This window comes from Apostichopus japonicus, chromosome 2, assembly GCF_037975245.1.
Source record: "Apostichopus japonicus isolate 1M-3 chromosome 2, ASM3797524v1, whole genome shotgun sequence".
In the NCBI taxonomy this organism is placed as follows: Eukaryota; Metazoa; Echinodermata; class Holothuroidea; order Aspidochirotida; family Stichopodidae; genus Apostichopus; species Apostichopus japonicus.
The window spans coordinates 1,123,800-1,145,227 of record NC_092562.1 but is presented as its reverse complement, the minus strand read 5'-3'; the positions used below and the strand labels follow the sequence as shown (position 1 = coordinate 1,145,227).

Sequence of the window (21,428 nt, the reverse complement as noted above, 5' to 3'; positions counted from 1 at the left end):
GGAACACATACACCCACAAATGAACTTAGTCAAAGGTACTGGAAACTTAATCTGTTCCTAATAACTGTTAAAGGTTTTGCATTTTAACGATTACACTCCACAATTTCTGTTTGCTTTGCTGCCATCTTAATTTGTAGTCTATACCCTACAGAGCAAAAAGAGGGAATATAGCTAGAATGGCTTACATATGTACTATGAACACAAAATCAACTAATCAACTTGTAAGATGCAGAATGATATGTGTAAGGATGGGAATAAGTGATGCTTAAAGTATAAAGCAAAAGCAATCCCTATTTACATGCATGGTTCCCACATGGTCAGGAAATAAGGAAAAGTCGCAGAATTTGAAGGTGCCAATTTCGGTATTAAGGTGACCAGATGATTCCTGGGGACAGTCCAGAGTTTTCATGTACCATCCCCAATTAAAAGTGTCACCGGAAGTATCCTCTGATTTTTTGTAACGTCACAGGAATATCCCCAATTTGAAAAAAAAGGCCCTGTATATTATAGATACACTTTCAGGCATATTTAGCATGAGCCACATACTGTACTATAGACAGCTGCTCCATCTTGAATGGATAGTAAAATAGGTGTGCTAAGACTGCATAGGCCACTATGGAAATGTTGAGTCAGGAATATGCTGTATGTATTGCTATACATGTGATAGCAGAGGGAAGTAGTATATGGCAGAATAACAATGAGTGAACAATGGTGGTGATTAGTTTGACAATATTTAGTATAGTAAATGAGCTGAGTTTGAGTTTCTAACACATATTTAAGTCAAAAGCAGTAATATGAAGAACATTTAAATAGCACAACAACTTTAAATTAAATTTAGGAAGAACTCAAAAGAAGCTCAGGTGAACTTATAAGCACTAGCCCTCCCTTACATAAGTGGAATAAATCAACAAAATAAGAAAAAGAACAAGAGCAAAAAAACAGAATGATTGCAGCCTGCAAATTATACACAAGTATTAATTAAAGTAGTGTTAAAAGGTTTCTTGATGGCACTGAATGCGGCAAGGAACAGTGTTTTGGGCCCAGTATAACGATGTTGTGCAGACATCACGTTAACCTTCCTGTACATTGGGTACATAGAAAGAGTGTTGCAGGAGTGGGAACAATAAGAGTGTGTAAATGTCAAACTGAATAGAATGATTGAAAGAATTTCAGGTGGAGCCATTGATTCCCTGAAAACATAAAGAAGATCAGCTTGAAGGCAATGAATATCATTGACAGAGAGAATTCTGAAATTGGGAAATAACAGTAACAAATCATGCGAACTGTGTTTATGTTAACTTAGACAGATGTCCGTTGTCTTTAAAAGAATGAAGGTTGACGGTTAGAGCAGTAAATGCTGCCCCAGAAAATTATACATTAAGAAAGATATACATAAGTATTACAGTGAATTATTAGGTGTGACTAACACTACACAAGACAAAGTATCATAAAGATGTGTAGTAATACCTTTCGCAAAAAGGAAGTTTCTTGGATAAACAACTGATATGATCATTCCACTGAAATGACTGGTAAATACACAGGTCTTTGAAAACATGAGAAAGAGAGATTGAGGTACCACAAAAATTGATACTTTGATTAGAAAGATCCAACACCTAAAAGTACTGAATATTATGGAGGTAGTCTCATCACATGTAAGTAACACATTAGTTGCTCAAATCCAGGTGTGTACCTTCATAGTTGGCCAGGACTACAGTGTCCAACAGTGACGTTTGGTCCGTGTTTGAATAAAAAATAAGGTATTGTCAGGATAAAGAATAAAGTGTAGCTGATCACTGACATAGGACAAAGATCATTAGACTGCTGACCATGTCACCACCAACAACACATATATAGATGTACTATAAATGAGAATTGGTGCAAATTATGGCATGTAGCAATAGGAATATCTAGTAGAACAATGAAAAATAAATTAGCATATGAATGCCAGTGAAAATACTGAGATAACCAGGCAGGTATATACTGAATGTTTAACCGCGTCAAGTGCTACAGTTTCTCAAAATCATTTCAGCAAATATGAATTTAAGTACAAACCACAAGGTTTATATTTAAAGAAAAATGTTAATTTTGCATGAAATAAAATATTCTGTAAATTGACCAACCAGTGATATAAATTGCTTGGTTTTTATTCACATAGATATCTAATAGTGGTAGAGAGAAGTCCACTTAACATGCGTGAATATTGCATGGAACGGTGCAAGTGATACCTAGAACTTTACAGCTTTACACAAAAGACAGCATTAATTCACACTCAGAATGACATATAAAAACCTAAAAATGAAATTACTGCCATTTTACAATTTTTTTTGGCATATTTTACATAGTTGGAAATATAAAAAGCCAATCTAAATGTTCTTTAAAGTCAAACCAGTGACTATGCTCTTAGATGGCAAACTAGGAAGCCTAAAATGCTTGTCTACTCTATGATTGGGTTCTCAGGCTCAAAAAGGAATAGCTATTGGAAAACTGATGAATATCTCATTACTATCATGGCAGGCGAGAGTAGTTCAAAAGCATTTGGTATCTTATAGCCAATCACAATCTAGATTCAAGGTTGAAATACCAATGGTTTTGGCCAAAGTTTCAATTCACATTGGGACTCATTGTAGGAAGAAGTATATTTCAGCCTGGCTGTGGGAGTTTTGTCACTCTATGGTAGAAATCTGTTTGGCCATTTATTCTGAGCTTAGACATTAGATCATATTAAAAGTAAATAAATCATGTTTGGTTATAAAATGCTGAATGTTTTCATTTAATATTTCTAACACTCTCAATAATCAATCCCATGGGGGAGAGAACTACATTATCTCTCATCCTAGAGCTGGCTGGTTGATTGCAAATTAGTAATCAGCTGCAAAGATACTCAGTAAGGTACGAATGCTGCAGTATGCATTGAAGTGAACAATACCTTTTTCTCTTTATTTATGCAATGATTTGTTAGATATAGAACCTCCAACAATAGACAACTGTCCTGATGATATAACAGTGACTGCACCGGCAGGAGCAGCAGCTACAACAGTATCTTGGACACCACCAACAGCTACTGACCTATCTGGAGCGGTTACATTAACTTCATCTCAAAATCCTGGAGACTCTTTTACCATTGGATCCACACAAGTTAATTACACAGCAAATGATGGTGCTAACAATTTTGCCTCCTGTGGATTTACTGTCACTGTTGTTGGTAAGTATCTCTTCTTATTTTAATACTGGTGCAAGATAACCTTAAATACACTGATGAGTCTTCATGCAGAAATCTCCATAATGAAATCTCCATAATGGAGTGTTGTTAACCATGTACCTTGCCTGTAACCTTGTACCTTGCAGTTGATTGTTTCGATATATTTATTTTCAAACAAATTCAATGACCTGTAGGAGTGAGAGAACTATTGGTTCTTGTCAGAAGAAGTTGTGGTGTTTTGAAAAAAGATGTTCATTTGAAAATGTGTTTCGTTATGTTTCCATTGACCTAGTTGTGAGTGTGTACTTGGGGTTTGTTTCTCAAAAAAAAAATTGGCGTTCGCCAGATGCAAGCAAATTTGAAGATTTTGCCAAAACATTGCATCCCGGATGGACGCAGAATCCTGCATTCGTCATGATGCTGTTCACCAATGGCTTGACTCAGCTTAACTCTCAGCCATCAACTGAGTTTATCTGTAAGGGGCAATAACCAACTCAATTTATATGAGATTTTGCAAGGTCATGAACCTTGTAAGCTGCAGCATATGGATTAACTCATGGATTAAAATGTGGAATTCAAGTGAATACACAGCCAGCTTATGGCACTGTTGTTCCAACCCACATTTCTGATTAAGAATGACTGCCAAATCTTTGCTGTCTCTTGCAAACATTCATGACTAAAGCATCAGTCACAAAGCATAAAATTAAGCTTTGTTTCATGCTAATAAACAGCCACTAAGGTGACTTTAACAGCTGATGCATGCAACTAAGCCTTAAATGGTGATAAAATACTCCTCAATGTGTAGCAACTGTGAGAAGAAAATAATTTGAACATTCAAGCCTGTTTACTGACTATTACTGATAATTTGTTGAATTCAGTGAATTTTAAAAAGTGCAGGGAGAACAACACCATAAAGAATATTACGAAGCTGTTTAAGTTACACTGATGTTCTGCCAACTCTTATTTTGATTCCTTGCTGGAGGGGAAAGGAATATATGCATTGGTGATGGTTTGTTTTATGCCTTAATTGGCTTGTTAACACTGTAACTACAAAACTTAAGTGTAGATGAACTACATATTTGGTATGTGGGTGTGTGGAGGTCAAAGGTCACTTGAGTCTGAAACTTTGTAAAGATTGTAATTCCAAAAGTCATGGTTGGGTGAACGTCATACTTTTGATCCATTGGGCTTTGACATTTTCCAAATTGATGGAATGTGCCATAGCAAAAAAAAAAACATTAACTTAACTTGTGATATATAGCATTATATAACACATTATTTAAGCTGAATTTTACCCTTAAAGCCACCATGGTATACTTACAGTACAAATAAACTTATTTTATTGCTAGTGAGTGTACCGAAGTACAATTGGTAATCTACTGTAGTGAGGAATGTAAACAACTGGGTAAACCCTTAGTGTCAAAATACAGAGATTTAGTTACAAGACCAGTTTCCTTTATACTTCATACTTGGTATGTATATTCACCTTAGTGAGTACAAGATCCCTTTTGTTTAATAATAACAGTTTTATTTCATTTCATTTCTGCCATTAAATTACAATGATATACATAATGTGTAATTATATAGCAATGAGGCAGCGGGACCAGAAATAAGATAATAATATGTGTTATATAGTGCAGAATCCAACAAAAGTTGCTCAATGTGCTTTAAAGGTGAATCAGGTGAAGAAAAGAAAGAATGAAGAAGAAAAACATGTCATACGAATGTGAAAAGGATGAGTTTTAAGACAATGCTTAAACTGGTGTTAGTCCAGAGACGTATCTACTGGAAGTGAGTTCCACAAACGGGGGGCAGCATGATGAAAGTTGCGATCCCTATCGTTTTCAATCGAAACACTAAAATGGTTAAGATATTGTGATCTAGATGGCCTAATTTTAGTTTGTAACTTGGGTTGTTCATTTTAATAGTATGGAAGACCAAACGTAGGATTTTATAATCTATATGAATTATGTGAATGTCAAAAGTCACGGTCAACAGATGTCAACTTCTGAAAAATGTGTATACTCAAACCTTCAAAAGTTAGCTTGGAGAAACCAGTAATTGGAAGAAATTAGTACAAGGAAAATGTTTTTTATTCTCTGGAGTCATACGTCATTTAAGGTTACCAGATTATATAATCTGAAACCCTTGTTAACTCTCTAACTCCAAAATTAAAACTTCACAAGAAGCACTTGGATCCATCTTAGTGAGTAGAATGTGCCTTTTGCCTTCTTTGGAGGTCACAGTCATATGAGGTCACCAGAGGTTAAAGTATGAAAGATTTTAAACATGGATGAACTTAATACTCAATATTTGGGTCAACCTTATTGTGTGCAAGAACTGTCTTGATTTCTATGGTGGTTAAATGTTGTTTGAGGTTAACCGTCATCAAAGTTAGAAAAAAAATTGATTCCTACCAAGGTTGAATGAATTTGAATACTTTTAATTGGATACACCTAATTCTATGAAAGTCAAAGGTCAAGTGAAGTGGAAAGTGTTTGAAACATCTTGGACAGGATAATTTAAAAGTTAAGCCGGAATAAGCATCATACTTGTGGATCCACTTTAGTTATTGTGGTATTGTAAACCTACCTATTTGAGATATCAAATAAGTGACTTGACTCATCAATAGCTGTGCGAAAAACATCACTAGAAGTGTAAGCGGTAGCCTAATGATTAAGCACACAATACAGACATTTTGGAAACACTTCAAGTCCATGGGAATTTACAGCCCATCCAGTCATAAATTGAGCAGTAGATTTTAAAAGAGGCGAACAACCTTATTGATCATGAAGCAAGTGTCACATTAATCTGTGGTGTTATACGGTGTGAGCAACAGGAACATACGCATTACTTTCTTCACGAATTGAGAACATTATTGAGAATATTCATCATAATGATTAAGGAATAAATTGCTTCTGGCTGCCTGGTATTTAAGGAGTCAATTGCTTTAGGCTGTTTACTGGTGAAATTAAATGTTGTGGGGAAATGGGGGGAGGTGCAGTCGAGTCCCTTATTGTCTAAAATGTATGAAAAACATTCGTTTTTTAAGAAAAACGTAAAAAACGTGGTTGAAAAAAAGCGACGGTAGTAAGTACAACAAGAGGGAGTTGCATATCTCATCACCAGCAAACTACACTTAAAATATATGTTACATTTGACCTTTCAACCACTGACCAAATTTAGTGAAAATCAAACTTTTCGATAACTCATATGGGAACATTGAATTGACATGGAACCTTCAGGTATAATGAAATTGTCACATACTATCAAAATATGTGATTGCAATGGAAAACGAGGTCAAAGGTCACATGGTTAAATGTCAAATGTATATTTTTGTGTCAAATCTCCTTAAACGGCTATGCCGATTTTCTACAAACTTCTAGGGAAGGTACTCCACTTCCTGGAATAAGGGAAAATATTAGCATGTCAACTTTGTTACATTCAATCAACCATATCTTAGGCAAATTTGCCTCCCACAGTTTCTGTGCTATTTGAAAATGGTAATCAGCTTAGTAACCAACAGGCTTGGGGCGATTACATCTGAATGTAATCGATTACGATTACGATTACTTGAGAATGTATGATTACGATTATGATTACAGCCTAAAGTTGAAGTAATCGATTATGATTACGATTACATTGTAATGTAATCGTGATTACAATCATGATTACATTGTGGTTACTTGCACAATCCTCTGCATATCTGTTTAATATAACTTTCTGCCGGGAAATAGGGCAATGAAATAGGGCAAAGGAAGGGCATTTACAGTATATACGGACAAAATTGTGGAAGTATATCTACAATTCCTACCAGGCATTACACATTTATGCTTTAACACGTTTAAGATGTGTAACCCATAAGTCCAGTAAAAAATACAATTTAAACAGACAAAGAGTAAACAGACAAATACTAAAGTAAAACAAATGAAGATTTTCATGCAACACTATATTTGGAAACTAATAATTTCTGCATAGCAGCAAAACTAAAAACTCTTTTACATTATAACACCAAAATAAAACTAAGGCCGTGGCTATTCTTACGACTAGTCGTAACAATTATTTATAAACTATTCTTACGACAAAGGCAAATTCAAGCGCAGTAACGTAAAGAAAGCAACTGCGCATGTAGTAGGGGTAACCCTAAACATAACCCTAAACCTCAATCCTAACCCTTACTCTAACCCTAGCCTGAAATTATTGTTACTCCTCGTCGTAAAAATAGTACTTCTGGTCGTGAAAATAGCAACTGCGCATGCGTAGTCGGAAATTATTCTTACGACTAGTCGTAACCATAGCCACTTTGTAAAACTAAACAGCTTTGAAATGGGACATTCCACAGTACAAGGGACATGGAAGGCCAAAGTAAAAGTAAATTATTTTCATCAAAAAGTGGTCAACTCTGGTAAAGCAAATTTTGATCCACCAAAATACTTAATTTGCAGTGATTTTTTTGAACAGAATAATTCAGGTGATAAAAAATCCTTGAATATGGCGATCAAATCCCCAGTAATTTATGTTTATTGTGCTAGAGAATTCTAGAAGCAGGAACACTTCTTTGGTCACAGTAAAAGCCAATAGTAAGAATTAGTTTTAATCATTTCTACTAATTTTGCCCTTCTCATTCAAATTTCACTGTAATCATAAATGTAATACGATTACGATTACTTTGCCCTTGTAATCGATTACGATTACGATTACTTTGTAATTTTCACAAAAGTAATCGATTACGATTACGATTACTTCAAAAAATGTAATCGATTGTAATCGATTACGATTACTGATTACGATTACCCCAAGCCTGGTAACCAACGTTGCTTTTCCTTTAATTACCTGTGCAACAGTAAGGTTACATATCAGTGATAATAAAATAGCACCAAAATGCAGACCTAAAAATTTGAAGGACACATCCTAAGCAAACTATTATTTGTAACCGCAAAAATGGGGAATAAACTAAAAGAAGTTGTTTCACAATATGACAATTTGGTAGTAGTAACAATTGATGTAAAAGATGATCTACCCAATCTTGTTTCAGCACCTTAATTCATACCGTAAAAGTTAGAAAACACACTAACAATTTCATCCAATGCCTTGAGTTTTGTCTCATGTAGACTTTCTTTGTATTTATATCATATGGTGTGTAGCCTTCTGCTATAGGCATTTAAAGATTTTCAGTAATAAATATCACATTCTGAGAACCTTTGGAGTATGATTATGTGTACTTTATTTAACTTTACTTTACTTATTACTAACTGAAGCGACATGTATGAAGAAGTACTAAGTTTAAGGGGGCTGTTATTGCTATAGAATTGAACCTTGGAACGACTCGTCTGTTATCGAAACAAATAACCTATTTAATTGGCTTCAGTTGTGTCGATCGCCATCACACCCCCACCCACCTCCAACCCTTCTTAAAATAAAAGGATTAATCAAACCATGAACATTTTAAAACTACTGACATACAAATCAATAGAAGGTTTATGGTCAGAGGTACCCAACATATTGTTAAGTGCTCATGCTTCTTTTGAAAGATATTAGTAATACTTTACCATTTCTACCCAGATGTTAATGAGTGCCTGCTACAAACGGATAATTGTGACGATGCTTCAACGACCTGCCAAGATACAAATGAAGGATTTACTTGTAACTGCCTGCCAGGGTTCTCAAGAGTGACCTCTACCACTTGTGAAGGTTTGTTCAATAACATTGATTATTTAGGCACCAATAAATCTGTTAAGGTTAGAATCCGAAAAAAATGTAGTTGTTTATGTTGAATCATATTAATCTTTCACTTTGATGCTAAATATCAAATATATTAATTTGTAACAAGGTGTTCCCCAGACCTCTAAATATATAAAAAAAATTGATTTCTTCTGATGTTCTTTATTGTAATATACTTATATGTTATCATTTAATTATAAATATGAATTTTTTTTATCAAAGTGTTTTCATCAGACAATGTAAAGAATTAACTTATACGTCATAATTAAGTTATATGATGTTTTATAGCGAAAGTGACTTCCTCAGACTATTAAGAAATAACTAACTGAAATAAAACCTATGAAGAAGTACTAAGTTTAAGGGGGCTGTTATTGCTATAGAATTGACCCTTGGAACGACTCGTCTGTTATCGAAACAAATAACCTATTTCATTGGCTTCAATTGTGTCGATCGCCATCACACCCCCACCCAACCCCCCCCCCAACCCTTCTTAAATTAAACGATTAGTCAAACAATGAACATTTAAAACTACTGACACACAAATCAATAGAAGGTTTATGGTCAGAGGTACCCAACATACTGTCAAGTGCTCATGCTTCTTTTGAAAAATATTAGTATTACTTTACCATTTTTACCCAGATATGAATGAGTGCCTGTTACAAACGGATAATTGTGACGATGCTTCAACAACCTGCCAAAATACAAATGGAGGATTTACTTGTAACTGCCTGCCAGGGTTCTCAAGACAGACTTCCACCACCTGTCAAGGTTTGTTCAATAATATTTATTTTTTTGGGCGCCAATAAATTCATTAAGGTTAGAATCCAAAAAATGTAGTTGTTTATGTTGAATCATATTAATCTTACACTTTGATGCTAAATATCAAATATATTAGTTTGTAACAAGGTGTTCCCAGACCTCTACATATATAAAAAAAAAGATTGATTTCTTCTGATTTTCTTTTTTGTTAGTACAATATAAACAATGTACTTATATGTTATCATTAAATTATAAATATGAATTTTTTTTATAGAAAGTGTTTTCATCAGACAATGTAAAGAATTTACTTATACTTCATGACTAAATTATATATATGATGTTTTATAGCGAAAGTGATTTCCTCAGACTATTAGGAAATAACTAACTGAAATAAAACCTATGAAGAAGTACTAAGTTTAAGGGGGCTGTTATTGCTATAGAATTGACCCTTGGAACGACTCGTCTGTTATCGAAACAAATAACTTATTTCTTTGGCTTCAATTGTGTTGATCCCCATCACACTACCATCCCCATCCCCACCTCCAACCCTTCTTAAATTAAACGATTAATCAAACAATGAAAATTTTAAAACGACTGACTTACAGATCAATAGAAGGTTTATGGTCAGAGGTACCCAACATACTGTCAAGTGCTCATGCTTCTTTTGAAAGATATTAGTAATACTTTACCATTTTTACCCAGATATGAATGAGTGCCTGTTACAAACGGATAATTGTGACGATGCTTCCTCAACCTGCCAAAATACAAATGGAGGATTTATTTGTAACTGCCTGCAAGGGTTTTCAAGAGTGAACCCTACCACCTGTCAAGGTTTGTTCAATAACATTGATTATTTAGGCACCAATAAATTTGTTAAGTTTAGAATCAGAAAAATGTAGTTTTTTATGTTGAATCATATTAATCTTTCACTTTGATGCTAAATATCAAATCTATTAATTTGTAACAAGGTGTTCCCCAAACCTCTAAATATATAAAAAAAAATGATTTCTTCTGATGTTCTTTATTGTAATATACTTATATGTTATCATTTAATTATAAATATGAAGTTTTTTTATCAAAGTGTTTTCATCAGACAATGTAAAGAATTACTTATTCGTCATGACTAAATTATATAAATGAAGTTTTATAGCGAAAGTGATTTCCTCAGACTATTAGGAAATAACTAACTGAAATAACACCTATGAAGAAGTACTTAGTTTAAGGGGGCTGTTATTGCTATAGAATTGACCCCTGGAACAACTCGTCTGTTATCGAAACAAATAACCTATTTCATTGGCTTCAGTTGTGTCGATCGCCATCACACCCTCACCCCCACCTCCACCTCCAACCCTTCTTAAATTAAACGATTAATCAAACAATGAAAATTTTAAAACCACTGACATACAAATCAATAGAAGGTTTATGGTCAGAGGTACCCAACATACTGTCAAGTGCTCATGCTTCTTTTGAAAAATATTAGTAATACTTTACCATTTTTACCCAGATTTGAATGAGTGCCTGTTACAAACGGATAATTGTGACGATGCTTCAACAACCTGCCAAAATACAAATGGAGGATTTAATTGTAACTGCCTGCCAGGGTTCTCAAGACTGACCTCTACCACCTGTCAAGGTTTGTTCAATAACATTGATTATTTAGGCACCAATAAATTTGTTAAGGTTAGAATCCGAAAAAATGTAGTTGTTAATAGTGAATCATATTCATCTTTCACTTTGATGCTAAATATCAAATATATTAATTTGTTACACGGTGTTCCCACTCCTGCGAATATAACAGAAAAGTTGATTGCCTCTGATGTTCTTTATTGTTAGGACAATATAAACAATGTACTTATATGTTGTCATTAAATTATAAATATGAATTTTTTTTTATCGAAAGTGTTTTCATCAGACAATGTAAAGAATTTACATATACGTCATGATTAAATTATATATATGATATTTTATAGCGAAAGTGATTTCCTCAGACTATTAGGAAATAACTAACTGAAGCAACACGTATGAAGAAGTACTAAGTTTAAGGGGGCTGTTATTGCTAAAGAATTGACCCTTGGAACGACTCGTCTGTTATCGAAACAAATAACCTATTTCTTTGGCTTCAATTGTGTTGATCGCCATCACACTACCACCCCCACCTCCAACCCTTCTTAAATTAAATGATTAATGAAACAATAAACATTTTTAAACTACTGACTTACAGATCAATAGAAGGTTTATGGTCAGAGGTACCCAACATATTGTCAAGTGCTCATGCTTCTTTTGAAAAATATTAGTATTACTTTACCATTTTTACCTAGCTCCGACCCTCAAGACCAGACAAACAGGTCTGCGTAGGTTCCAAAGGAACCTGGGACACGTAGCCGCTCGTCGGGTGCGTCGTCCTTCGCCAATCCTGATGAGTCTTTGGCGGACTCAGACATAGATTTTTGTAGAACCGCCTGACAGCTACACGTGGACAAGAAACGTTGTAGGTCTTCGGAGGCAGCGCCCTCGCCTACAGGACCTCCCTCCACCGATTGTGCGTGGCTGCTCTCGCAGCTCACATTGGTACTATCCCCGCTGGTCCGGCACCTGACCCCCGCGACGGCAGCCAGTCCCAGATCGGTGGGATCAATAGCTGACATCCCGCCCGCAACAGGGGAATGCCCTGTCCAATTATGCACCGTGCCTCCACGGGTCGCGAGGAACCTCTCCTCTATCGTTCCAGACCCCGATGCTTTGGAGCTTCAAGTCTCGGTAGCATTTTCACAACTCGGAGACCGCCTCAAAGACTTCGAGGGCGATCGGTTCCCTGAAGCGGAATCGGAAGAGGAGGTGGAACTGCGGGGTACCACCCTACCACCTGACCTCATCGCAAAAGCCGCGGAAGTTTTCAAACAATGGTTGGGGTTTGAGGACTCCCCAACGGGACCATCAGGCCCCAAAATCATCGTCAAAACTGCGTTCGAGGAACGAAACGCCAGAGGACGATTCCACCTTCATCCCTGTGGACCCCTAGCCTTACCCCTACCTCCAACCCTTCTTAAATTAAACAATTAATCAAACAATGAACATTTAAAACTACTGACACACAAATCAATAGAAGGTTTATGGTCAGAGGTACCCAACATACTGTCAAGTGCTCATGCTTCTTTTGAAAAATATTAGTATTACTTTACCATTTTTACCCAGATATGAATGAGTGCCTGTTACAAACGGATAATTGTGACGATGCTTCAACAACCTGCCAAAATACAAATGGAGGATTTACTTGTAACTGCCTGCCAGGGTTCTCAAGACAGACTTCCACCACCTGTCAAGGTTTGTTCAATAATATTTATTTTTTAGGGCGCCAATAAATTCATTAAGGTTAGAATCCAAAAAATGTAGTTGTTTATGTTGAATCATATTAATCTTACACTTTGATGCTAAATATCAAATATATTAGTTTGTAACAAGGTGTTCCCAGACCTCTACATATATAAAAAAAAAGATTGATTTCTTCTGATGTTCTTTATTGTTAGTACAATATAAACAATGTACTTATATGTTATCATTAAATTATAAATATGAATTTTTTTTATAGAAAGTGTTTTCATCAGCCCTAGCCTTACCCCTACCTCCAACCCTTCTTAAATTAAACAATTAATCAAACAATGAACATTTAAAACTACTGACACACAAATCAATAGAAGGTTTATGGTCAGAGGTACCCAACATACTGTCAAGTGCTCATGCTTCTTTTGAAAAATATTAGTATTACTTTACCATTTTTACCCAGATATGAATGAGTGCCTGTTACAAACGGATAATTGTGACGATGCTTCAACAACCTGCCAAAATACAAATGGAGGATTTACTTGTAACTGCCTGCCAGGGTTCTCAAGACAGACTTCCACCACCTGTCAAGGTTTGTTCAATAATATTTATTTTTTAGGGCGCCAATAAATTCATTAAGGTTAGAATCCAAAAAATGTAGTTGTTTATGTTGAATCATATTAATCTTACACTTTGATGCTAAATATCAAATATATTAGTTTGTAACAAGGTGTTCCCAGACCTCTACATATATAAAAAAAAAGATTGATTTCTTCTGATGTTCTTTATTGTTAGTACAATATAAACAATGTACTTATATGTTATCATTAAATTATAAATATGAATTTTTTTTATAGAAAGTGTTTTCATCAGCCCTAGCCTTACCCCTACCTCCAACCCTTCTTAAATTAAACAATTAATCAAACAATGAACATTTAAAACTACTGACACACAAATCAATAGAAGGTTTATGGTCAGAGGTACCCAACATACTGTCAAGTGCTCATGCTTCTTTTGAAAAATATTAGTATTACTTTACCATTTTTACCCAGATATGAATGAGTGCCTGTTACAAACGGATAATTGTGACGATGCTTCAACAACCTGCCAAAATACAAATGGAGGATTTACTTGTAACTGCCTGCCAGGGTTCTCAAGACAGACTTCCACCACCTGTCAAGGTTTGTTCAATAATATTTATTTTTTTGGGCGCCAATAAATTCATTAAGGTTAGAATCCAAAAAATGTAGTTGTTTATGTTGAATCATATTAATCTTACACTTTGATGCTAAATATCAAATATATTAGTTTGTAACAAGGTGTTCCCAGACCTCTACATATATAAAAAAAAAGATTGATTTCTTCTGATGTTCTTTATTGTTAGTACAATATAAACAATGTACTTATATGTTATCATTAAATTATAAATATGAATTTTTTTATAGAAAGTGTTTTCATCAGCCCTAGCCTTACCCCTACCTCCAACCCTTCTTAAATTAAACAATTAATCAAACAATGAACATTTAAAACTACTGACACACAAATCAATAGAAGGTTTATGGTCAGAGGTACCCAACATACTGTCAAGTGCTCATGCTTCTTTTGAAAAATATTAGTATTACTTTACCATTTTTACCCAGATATGAATGAGTGCCTGTTACAAACGGATAATTGTGACGATGCTTCAACAACCTGCCAAAATACAAATGGAGGATTTACTTGTAACTGCCTGCCAGGGTTCTCAAGACAGACTTCCACCACCTGTCAAGGTTTGTTCAATAATATTTATTTTTTTGGGCGCCAATAAATTCATTAAGGTTAGAATCCAAAAAATGTAGTTGTTTATGTTGAATCATATTAATCTTACACTTTGATGCTAAATATCAAATATATTAGTTTGTAACAAGGTGTTCCCAGACCTCTACATATATAAAAAAAAAGATTGATTTCTTCTGATGTTCTTTATTGTTAGTACAATATAAACAATGTACTTATATGTTATCATTAAATTATAAATATGAATTTTTTTTATAGAAAGTGTTTTCATCAGCCCTAGCCTTACCCCTACCTCCAACCCTTCTTAAATTAAACAATTAATCAAACAATGAACATTTAAAACTACTGACACACAAATCAATAGAAGGTTTATGGTCAGAGGTACCCAACATACTGTCAAGTGCTCATGCTTCTTTTGAAAAATATTAGTATTACTTTACCATTTTTACCCAGATATGAATGAGTGCCTGTTACAAACGGATAATTGTGACGATGCTTCAACAACCTGCCAAAATACAAATGGAGGATTTACTTGTAACTGCCTGCCAGGGTTCTCAAGACAGACTTCCACCACCTGTCAAGGTTTGTTCAATAATATTTATTTTTTTGGGCGCCAATAAATTCATTAAGGTTAGAATCCAAAAAATGTAGTTGTTTATGTTGAATCATATTAATCTTACACTTTGATGCTAAATATCAAATATATTAGTTTGTAACAAGGTGTTCCCAGACCTCTACATATATAAAAAAAAAGATTGATTTCTTCTGATGTTCTTTATTGTTAGTACAATATAAACAATGTACTTATATGTTATCATTAAATTATAAATATGAATTTTTTTTATAGAAAGTGTTTTCATCAGACAATGTAAAGAATTTACTTATACGTCATGACTAAATTATATATATGATGTTTTATAGCGAAAGTGATTTCCTCAGACTATTAGGAAATAACTAACTGAAATAAAACCTATGAAGAAGTACTAAGTTTAAGGGGGCTGTTATTGCTATAGAATTGACCCTTGGAACGACTCGTCTGTTATCGAAACAAATAACCTATTTCTTTGGCTTCAATTGTGTTGATCCCCATCACACTACCATCCCCATCCCCACCTCCAACCCTTCTTAAATTAAACGATTAATCAAACAATGAAAATTTTAAAACGACTGACTTACAAATCAATAGAAGGTTTATGGTCAGAGGTACCCAACATACTGTCAAGTGCTCATGCTTCTTTTGAAAGATATTAGTAATACTTTACCATTTTTACCCAGATATGAATGAGTGCCTGTTACAAACGGATAATTGTGACGATGCTTCCTCAACCTGCCAAAATACAAATGGAGGATTTATTTGTAACTGCCTGCAAGGGTTTTCAAGAGTGAACCCTACCACCTGTCAAGGTTTGTTCAATAACATTGATTATTTAGGCACCAATAAATTTGTTAAGTTTAGAATCAGAAAAATGTAGTTTTTTATGTTGAATCATATTAATCTTTCACTTTGATGCTAAATATCAAATCTATTAATTTGTAACAAGGTGTTCCCCAAACCTCTAAATATATAAAAAAAAATGATTTCTTCTGATGTTCTTTATTGTAATATACTTATATGTTATCATTTAATTATAAATATGAATTTTTTTTATCAAAGTGTTTTCATCAGACAATGTAAAGAATTACTTATTCGTCATGACTAAATTATATAAATGAAGTTTTATAGCGAAAGTGATTTCCTCAGACTATTAGGAAATAACTAACTGAAATAACACCTATGAAGAAGTACTTAGTTTAAGGGGGCTGTTATTGCTATAGAATTGACCCCTGGAACAACTCGTCTGTTATCGAAACAAATAACCTATTTCATTGGCTTCAATTGTGTCGATCGCCATCACACCCTCACCCCCACCTCCACCTCCAACCCTTCTTAAATTAAACGATTAATCAAACAATGAAAATTTTAAAACCACTGACATACAAATCAATAGAAGGTTTATGGTCAGAGGTACCCAACATACTGTCAAGTGCTCATGCTTCTTTTGAAAAATATTAGTAATACTTTACCATTTTTACCCAGATTTGAATGAGTGCCTGTTACAAACGGATAATTGTGACGATGCTTCAACAACCTGCCAAAATACAAATGGAGGATTTAATTGTAACTGCCTGCCAGGGTTCTCAAGACTGACCTCTACCACCTGTCAAGGTTTGTTCAATAACATTGATTATTTAGGCACCAATAAATTTGTTAAGGTTAGAATCCGAAAAAATGTAGTTGTTAATAGTGAATCATATTCATCTTTCACTTTGATGCTAAATATCAAATATATTAATTTGTTACACGGTGTTCCCACTCCTGCGAATATAACAGAAAAGTTGATTGCCTCTGATGTTCTTTATTGTTAGGACAATATAAACAATGTACTTATATGTTGTCATTAAATTATAAATATGAATTTTTTTTTATCGAAAGTGTTTTCATCAGACAATGTAAAGAATTTACATATACGTCATGATTAAATTATATATATGATATTTTATAGCGAAAGTGATTTCCTCAGACTATTAGGAAATAACTAACTGAAGCAACACGTATGAAGAAGTACTAAGTTTAAGGGGGCTGTTATTGCTAAAGAATTGACCCTTGGAACGACTCGTCTGTTATCGAAACAAATAACCTATTTCTTTGGCTTCAATTGTGTTGATCGCCATCACACTACCACCCCCACCTCCAACCCTTCTTAAATTAAATGATTAATGAAACAATAAACATTTTTAAACTACTGACTTACAGATCAATAGAAGGTTTATGGTCAGAGGTACCCAACATATTGTCAAGTGCTCATGCTTCTTTTGAAAAATATTAGTATTACTTTACCATTTTTACCTAGCTCCGACCCTCAAGACCAGACAAACAGGTCTGCGTAGGTTCCAAAGGAACCTGGGACACGTAGCCGCTCGTCGGGTGCGTCGTCCTTCGCCAATCCTGATGAGTCTTTGGCGGACTCAGACATAGATTTTTGTAGAACCGCCTGACAGCTACACGTGGACAAGAAACGTTGTAGGTCTTCGGAGGCAGCGCCCTCGCCTACAGGACCTCCCTCCACCGATTGTGCGTGGCTGCTCTCGCAGCTCACATTGGTACTATCCCCGCTGGTCCGGCACCTGACCCCCGCGACGGCAGCCAGTCCCAGATCGGTGGGATCAATAGCTGACATCCCGCCCGCAACAGGGGAATGCCCTGTCCAATTATGCACCGTGCCTCCACGGGTCGCGAGGAACCTCTCCTCTATCGTTCCAGACCCCGATGCTTTGGAGCTTCAAGTCTCGGTAGCATTTTCACAACTCGGAGACCGCCTCAAAGACTTCGAGGGCGATCGGTTCCCTGAAGCGGAATCGGAAGAGGAGGTGGAACTGCGGGGTACCACCCTACCACCTGACCTCATCGCAAAAGCCGCGGAAGTTTTCAAACAATGGTTGGGGTTTGAGGACTCCCCAACGGGACCATCAGGCCCCAAAATCATCGTCAAAACTGCGTTCGAGGAACGAAACGCCAGAGGACGATTCCACCTTCATCCCTGTGGACCCACTCTGTTTTGAGCGAGTGGAGGTCCTACAGAAACAACGGAGGTGGACAGCCTTCCCTGCAAAGCAGGATAGAGCACTCCGTGTGCCGGAGGAGACTTGGAAGAATCTCTTCCACCCTCCTTCAATCCCTAGGGACGCGGCAGACTGCCTTCAGGCCGAACAAGGTTTGAAGGGTGGTAACTTTAAAGATCCACACCGTAAACAACTCAAACCTACACTTTTCTGGCTCCACCAGTCATCCCGAGTTGGGATGAAATTCATGTCAACCTTCGTTCTGGCAGAGGAAGTCCTCATGCGACATCACCAGCAGCTGCCAGAAGACCCGGACAGGATCCCAGATCGCGAAGCCGCACAGATACTTTGGCTTCTGGGCCAGTTTGTGAGAATCACGCTCAGTCGAATCCCGCCGACGCAACAGCAGTAAACAGCAGTAAACTGGCCAGCGGGGGAAGCAAAAGAAAGACTGGCGACCCTCCCCATCCTTTTCAATGGCCAGTTCAGTGAAACGGTCAGACAATTGTTAGACATTCCCGTCAAAATCACGTCACAAAAATTTGTAGCGTTTTCTTACAAAGGAAGAAACTACAAGTTCGTGTCACTACCCTTCAGATTCTCGACCTCACCCAAGTCTTCACAGGAAAAGCAGGCGTGGTGGCCGCACACCTACGCCGAAGCAGAGTGACCTTATATGCTTACCTCGACGACTGGCTTGTCACGGGGAGGTCGCTTCAAGAGGTGCTTTTCAATCTAGGTTGCCTCAAACAACTCAAACAAATCGGTTGGGTTATCAACAGGGAGAAGTCACAACTCATCCCGACCCAAACCATTCTGTTTTTGGGTGCGACTCTAGACTTTCACACTGGTTGGGTAAGACTGTCCACAGAGCTGGGCCACCAACACCCAAGAAACAGTTTGCCACCTACTCAACAGGCGGTCCTCCCCGGCCAGGCGTTGGATGAGAGCCCTCGGCCTCATGGCCAGCCTTGTGGACGTGGTACCATTCTGCCGCCTCAGAATGCGACCTCTCCAATTACACCTACTCGAACACTACGACACGGAGCAGGACGTACTCGACACGCATGTACCCCTGAACGGGTTCGACACGGCCCACCTTTCTTGGTGGCTCACAAAGGAGAACTGGGTCCAGGGACGCCCCTTCCGAGAACAAAAGTCCCTAATCTCTATCTCCTCAGACGCTTCCTTGCAGGGCTGAGGAGCATGTCTGAACGACCTTACCATTTCGGGGGAGTGGAAACCAACCTGGCGAAAGGCCCACATCAAAGCGCTCGAGATGGAGGCACTATCCAGAGCCCTCCACCACTTCAAGTGTCACCTTCGGTGCCATGCCGTCACACCCTTCTGCAACAATACGACGGTAGTGGCCTACTTCAACAGACACTGTGTGCGGCGACGTGGGACCTTCTGCTCTGGTGCCGAGGCAACTACATCTCTCAAGGAGCCTCGCACATTGCAGGGAGGGAGAACCTAACAGCAGACGCCCTGTTCATGGGGTTTCCAGACCCCAACGAAGTGGTCCCTACAGGAAGCCGCCTGCCTGAACTTGTTCCGCCTGTTCGGGACCCTGAACATCGACTTGTTCGCTTCGGCGACCAACGCCAAGCTCCCAGTGTTTTGCACACAGACCTTCCACCCCAGAGCGTGGGCGTCGGACGCGTTCTCAATCAGCTGGGAGGGGATGGAGGCGTACGCCTCCCCCCCCCCCTCTGCCTTATACAGAAATTGCTGCTCAAACTGAACCTATCCCGGACAAGGCTACTACTAATCGCGCCCTAATGGCCGAGAAGACCATGGTTCCCATTTCTTCTAGATTTTCTAGCAGGAACCCCACACAGTCTTCCAGACTCACCCAACTTAGTGAGCTCGGGCAGGGCCCGAGTCAGCCTACCTAACCACGGTCCCTGAGCCTGACCGCGTGGCTGTTGTCCGGGCTCGGTTCAGAGGGAGCGGTTTTTCTCCAGACGCTGCCACCATGGCAGCGTCAGCCAGGCGGCCAAGCACCGTCCACACTTACAATTCCCGACTGGCACGATTCTTGGAATGGTGTTGCCGTCATTTAAGGTTACCAGATTATATAATCTGAAACCCTTGTTAACTCTCTAACTCCAAAATTAAAACTTCACAAGAAGCACTTGGATCCATCTTAGTGAGTAGAATGTACCTTTTGTATTCTTTGGAGGTCACAGTCATTTGAGGTCACCAGAGGTCAAAGTATGAAAGATTTTAAACATTACTCTATTAGCAAAACATGGATGAACTTCATACTCAATATTTGGGTCAACCCTGTTGTGTGCAAGAACTGTCTTGCTTTCAATGGAGGTTAAATGTTGTTTGAGGTTCACAGATGTCAAAGTTGGAAACAAAATTGTTACCTTCAAAAGGTTGGATGAATGTGAATACTTTCAATTGGATACACCTAATTCTATGCAAGTCAAAGGTCAAGTAAAGTCGAAAGAGTATGAAAACATCATGGACAGGATTTATAAAAGTTTAGCTGGGATAAGCATCATACTTGTGGATCCACATTAGTTATTGGAAAAACCATTTTACCTTTTGTAGATGTCAAAGAATATTTGATAGGATTTTTCAATGTTGAGTACAAGAAATCTAGAAAATATCTGTGGAGGTCAAATGTCATTTGCCGTCAACAGCGCTTAGCCACTAAACGTTGTAAACAGGCTAACTCCAAAAGAAATGCTTGAATGAACTTCATGTGTGGTGTTTGGCTTCGCTTTCTCTTATGAAACGTGGCAAGGAATCACTTAGGCTCATGGCTTTCTTGCTCTAAATTACCATAAAAGCTTGCCTGTCTATGCCTCAATTTAAATAATTCGCTCTTTGGTTTTGTTTAATACTCTTCATCTTTCCATTCACCTTCCAGTTCTATTCTTCTGTTATGAATTGTTTTAAGCAATGTTCTTTGTTTTCATCACTGAAAGTGACACAGTTTTAACTTTGACTTTCAAAGTGTTCTTTATGAATTCCAAGATTATAATACACTTTCATTGATATTCCTACATTGCAAATTGTCTACATGTACAATTTCTGC

General features: G+C 37.1%; 1 protein-coding gene across 6 annotated transcripts in view; it reads left to right on the top strand.

Moving 5' to 3' along the window:
- Positions 1–21,428, top strand: part of LOC139973315 (uncharacterized) — a 219,420-nt gene that overhangs the window by 97,164 nt on the left and 100,828 nt on the right. For all 6 annotated transcript variants that reach the window (XM_071979925.1, XM_071979934.1, XM_071979949.1 and 3 more), the window contains 12 exons: positions 2,960–3,202; positions 8,762–8,890; positions 9,560–9,688; positions 10,382–10,510; positions 11,184–11,312; positions 12,872–13,000; positions 13,461–13,589; positions 14,050–14,178; positions 14,638–14,766; positions 15,227–15,355; positions 16,049–16,177; positions 16,851–16,979. In XM_071979925.1, the coding sequence (XP_071836026.1) occupies positions 2,960–3,202; positions 8,762–8,890; positions 9,560–9,688; positions 10,382–10,510; positions 11,184–11,312; positions 12,872–13,000; positions 13,461–13,589; positions 14,050–14,178; positions 14,638–14,766; positions 15,227–15,355; positions 16,049–16,177; positions 16,851–16,979 (1,662 nt within the window). The remainder of the gene's footprint in view (positions 1–2,959; positions 3,203–8,761; positions 8,891–9,559; positions 9,689–10,381; positions 10,511–11,183; positions 11,313–12,871; positions 13,001–13,460; positions 13,590–14,049; positions 14,179–14,637; positions 14,767–15,226; positions 15,356–16,048; positions 16,178–16,850; positions 16,980–21,428) is intronic.